The sequence below is a fragment of the Mandrillus leucophaeus genome, unplaced genomic scaffold, assembly GCF_000951045.1.
Source record: "Mandrillus leucophaeus isolate KB7577 unplaced genomic scaffold, Mleu.le_1.0 Scaffold2378, whole genome shotgun sequence".
Taxonomy (NCBI): Eukaryota; Metazoa; Chordata; class Mammalia; order Primates; family Cercopithecidae; genus Mandrillus; species Mandrillus leucophaeus.
In genome coordinates this window covers 3,420-8,000 of record NW_012102452.1, presented here as the reverse complement: position 1 = coordinate 8,000, position 4,581 = coordinate 3,420, and the positions used below count along the sequence as shown (strand labels likewise).

General features: G+C 47.1%; 1 protein-coding gene across 1 annotated transcript in view; it reads right to left on the bottom strand.

The window, feature by feature from the left end:
* Nucleotides 1-4,581, bottom strand: part of LOC105541293 (neuroblastoma breakpoint family member 21-like) — a gene marked incomplete at both ends in the record, with an annotated part of 9,146 nt that overhangs the window by 1,151 nt on the left and 3,414 nt on the right. The window contains 4 exons of the mRNA XM_011982239.1: nucleotides 790-1,004; nucleotides 1,834-1,936; nucleotides 3,686-3,926; nucleotides 4,531-4,544. Of these exons, the coding sequence (XP_011837629.1) occupies nucleotides 790-1,004; nucleotides 1,834-1,936; nucleotides 3,686-3,926; nucleotides 4,531-4,544 (573 nt within the window). The remainder of the gene's footprint in view (nucleotides 1-789; nucleotides 1,005-1,833; nucleotides 1,937-3,685; nucleotides 3,927-4,530; nucleotides 4,545-4,581) is intronic.

Sequence of the window (4,581 nt, the reverse complement as noted above, 5' to 3'; positions counted from 1 at the left end):
GTGCAGCCTCTCTCTGGACTTTGGCAGCTGTCTCCCGCATCCCGCCACAGATCTGATTCCCAGGCACAGACTTGGTGTTGTGTCACAGTTCGCATTTGGAAACTAATTCTTTCCCTTTGGAGCGGACAAACTTGCCCGACAGTCCTCTATGCCTCAGGAGACTTCACAGGCCCTCCATGTGGCTTCTGCTGTGTTATTCAGGGACATGCTCTCCATGGGGAGTGCACCAGTCTGAAGCACTTCCTACAACCAAATACCCCCACGTCAAGTGCCTTCTCCAACACCACTTGGTGAGGGGCCTTATCTCATTTTCAAAAGCAGTCATAAGTGTTCCCACATTTAGATGCTTCAGACCCTTGCAAGAGACAATTTGCCTGCCTTTTCCGATGGACACAGAGAAACTCAAGAAGGATAAATTACTCACTCACCGACACTTACTAAGAACATTGCCAGGGAGACAGTCTGAGAACCTTCATTCTAAGGCTACAGCTCTTTTCACTCTAACAAGAACCCTCCTGTCACAGCCTCCTTCCTCTCCTTTACAACTAGAGAGATGCTGCCTCTTGCTCCAAAGACCATCTCCACCAAGGAAGGAGGGACATTTGCAATACTGTGACCTCCAAACCCATGGGTTTCCCATCTCTGATATCACACACGAAGTCCTGGAAGGGCCACATATGTTTAGTGGGAAAAAACATCACCAATACAACTGTCATTGTGAAAGTATGGAGGTCGGGAGTCTCTCATAAGCCTGGCGTTTTAGGTCTCCAGGTCCTATGGAAACCTTACCTGGGGTGAGCTTTCGGATGAGGTGCTGTGCCAGCCTACAGCCCTCGGCCAGCTGTTCTCGGAGGTCTCGCCTCTGGGAGTTGGCCGGCTCATCCATAGTGAGGAGGGCCTGGAGATGCTGTTTCAGTGCCCGGGAGGCATCTCTCCCTTCCCGCAACTTCTCCCTTAACTGGCTCAGCTCTCGTTCCTGAGACTGAACCAGGACTTTATATTGCCTAAGGTGAGATAGTAGAGAAAATTGAACAGTGGAAAGGGGTGAGTGATCAGTTTGAATACTGCTACAGAGATTTTTAAGACAATGTCCTCAAGGAGACCTCCAAGAAGAAGGTCAGCACACGTTTAAAGAAATGTCTGTGGTCAAGAGAAAGAAGGAAAAATGGTTTACAGGCTTCCTCTATGTCAGAGAGGGCTCCTGTAAGGTCCTCGACAATGTTCCATTCATCTTTCCCTTCTCTAAACAAAAGTAGGTGTCTTCCTTATTCAGTTTCAAAAAGACATCCTTTCAGCTCCTCACTCTGGCAATGGACATTTCCATGTGAAAATACACATAGTCTATCTTGCAGTGACTACATACAAAACCATATACAGAAATGCGGCCAAGTGCAGGCGGGGCCAATTGAAAAGATTAAACAAGAAAAGAATGACAGGCTCCAGAAGGCAACATTGATTGGGTCAAAGATAAGATGCCGCAGTCAGTCAGGAGGTGATTCTGACTATGGGTAAGTGGGGTGGTGATGGCACACCATTTTGAGTACACTGAATGCTGCTGGGTGGTTCCCACTCCTTTGGTTCATCATGTCTTATGCAAATTTCACCTCAACAATTACTTCTTTCAAAAAGAGAAAACGGGGCTCTGAGAAACAACTGCGACCCATAACTTACTACTGTCCTTGTCTCTGTTTCACAAACCTGTGTGTATTGTGAGCATGCCATAGCAATTCCTGCCCTTCCCCTGGCCCAGCTTGGCTCTTACTTCTACCCTCCGAGCTGCTATACGTCCGAGATTTACACACCTGCCCACCTGCCTGCATAGGGCCCCCTCACCTGAGCTCTTCAGCTTGCCCGAGCTGCTCTGCAAGCTTCTCCTCCTTCAACTGAAGCTCATCCCTCAGCATAGATTTTAGGAGGTCTTTGCACTCTTCATAGTCTGAGAAAAGACAGACACACTGGCCTCAGTGAAAGACTGGACATGCTGCTGAGGTCACTGCCTACAGGGCAGGAGCCAGGTCCATCCCAAGGACATAACTGTCCCCAATACCAGGCTCCAGGCAGGGATTTCCACCTCTTTACTCTTCAGTCTCCCGACTTTCTGGCATCTCATCCTCCAAAATTTAGAGACAAACAAACCGAAACTCAAGGGCACATCAAGGAAGTTGACAAGATGATTCAACCACAATGAAGTGGAGTCAGAATTCACAGCCCCTGAGGTCTGACTCTGAATGCGGGGCCACTTTCCCAAGCCTTGCAGCCTCTCCTCCAAAACACTGCACTGGGGCATGAAGTAGAGATTTCTCGGACAATTGGGAAGGCCCCTAGGACTATGGGACTGATGGTTTCCCTTTTAATGGGAATTTCAAGGACAAATATATCAAAGATCTTAAAAATCTTTGAGTTTTAAATGGTAACTGCAGATATGATTTTAACAATCATAACGGAAACATAAAGTATGAGACATAAGACCACAAGACTATGAAGGAAATATGCCCTAATACTAACAAAGTCTGTGTTAATTTAGAAACAGTAGAATGAAGAACTAATAGATAGTGTTTACTCTGTGCCCATAAATGTTCTAGGAGATTGACAACAAATAGCTCATGTAACTCACTGCAGCAATTTACAGAGGTAGGTATTACTGCAGCACCCTATGAACAGATGAGGAAACTGAGGGACAGACAGGACAAGCAACTTGGATGGAGCCCAGGAGACAGGCCCAGGGTTCCTGCTCTGCACACTGCACTGCTACTTCCACACATTCTTGGGTGCATCTTTCTTCCTCTTTAGGAAGAAAAGCCTGTGCCCCAAGAAACAGGACTTCCCTCCCACCAGGCTACTCTCTGCCTTTTTTGTTTTTTTTTTTGATGAGTCTTGCCCTGTCGCCCAGGCTGAAGTGCAATGGCATGATCTTGGCTCACTGCAACCTCTGCCTCCTGGGTTCAAAGGATTCTCTGGACTCAGCCTCCCGAGTAGCTGGGATTACAGGCACCCGCCACCACTCCCAGCTAATTTTTGTAATTTTAGTAGAGACGGGGTTTCTCCATGTTGCCCAGGCTGATCTCAAACTCCTGACCTCATGATCCACCTGCCTCAACCTCCCAAAGTGCTGGGATTACAGGACTGAGCCACCTTTCACGGCCCCTTCTCCCTGCTCTTCATGCTGTCGGTTGTAGATACCACAGGTTCTTTTAGGAGCAGACTCCTCTTGACGCCCCTCACAGCGGGTACCGTGTACTATCAACAAATTTCCCTCAGGGTCCCTAGAACAGAGCTTTGCCTATTGGGCCTCAACAGAAGCTTGAACTGAATAAAAATTCACTAGTCCCAGACATTTAGAACAGACGAGATGTTATTTTTCTGCCAGATCTTATATGGTAGAGAGAGGATTCTTGAAAACATGATTTAGCCTCTTGGAGAAAACAGGTCAGTCTGTGCCTGTGTCTGAAACCATCACTGAGATTTTAACTCTAGGCCCATCCCCACCTGACTGCAAACATGGATGTTTCGAAATACTTTGGTACCTCTCTCTTCCAACTTTAACAAAATGTGAAAACACCCATTTCTATTTTCCTAGAACTACAGGAAGGACTAAATTACTTCTGATGGAGAGAGAATTCCGTTTCTCACAGAGAAGACAGGACATCATTCATCACTTTTGTGATGGTGAGCCTATGGAACTTACTGTAAGTGTTCTGCCCCTTGGCCAGAAAGTAGGCCACTTGAGTTACAACCAATTTCTCCTTGGTGTTTAGGAACTGATGTTTGTTCTCTGCCTGCTGGTGGCGCAATTTCTCGTTGATTTCGAGAGTGTTCATCTCTGACTTCTCACTGGACCAAGGGCCCGCAGATACCACCATGCTGATGTTTGCGGCAGAAGAGGTGGAGCCAGGGACTGGGGAGAAAAAAACCCAAACACATGATGGGTTAATAACAGGTGAAATCAAATAGGTTGAATCAGGATTGAGGGATGTCACTGACAGCCTTGTCCACTGATTTGAAGATGCTGTTTCCCTGGTTTCACTCTTCTCATCTCCACTCTTGATCTCCTTTAAGTCAACGTGTCTGAGCTACGCAGTCACCTTGAAACCAGGACACAAACACTTCCACCCTTTTCTTCCTTAGAAGTTTCTATAAAGGAAGGCTGGGCTCTGAGCTTTTTACCCCATGAGGGGCCAATGTTTCTGTGTAGCTCAAGAGACTGTTTTTTGTTTCATTAAATTTTTTGTTTGATTGGTTGTTTGGTTTTGGTTTTTTATGTTTTGGTTGAGAGGGAGTCTCACTGTGTCTCCCAGGCTGGAGTGCAGTGGCACGATCTCAGCTCCCTACAACCTCTGACTCCTGGGGTTCAAGTGATTCTCGTGCCTCAACCTCCCAAGTAGCTGGGAGTACAGGCACCAAACAGCATGCCAGCTATTTTTTGTATTTTTAGTAGAGATGCAATTTCGCCATGTTGGCCAGGCTGCTTTCGAACTCCTGACCTCAGGTGATCCGCCCACCTCGCCCTCCCAAGGTGCTGGGATTACAGATGTGAGCCAGCGACCCTGGCTAGAGACTTCTTATGAACAGCTAAGACAAGCC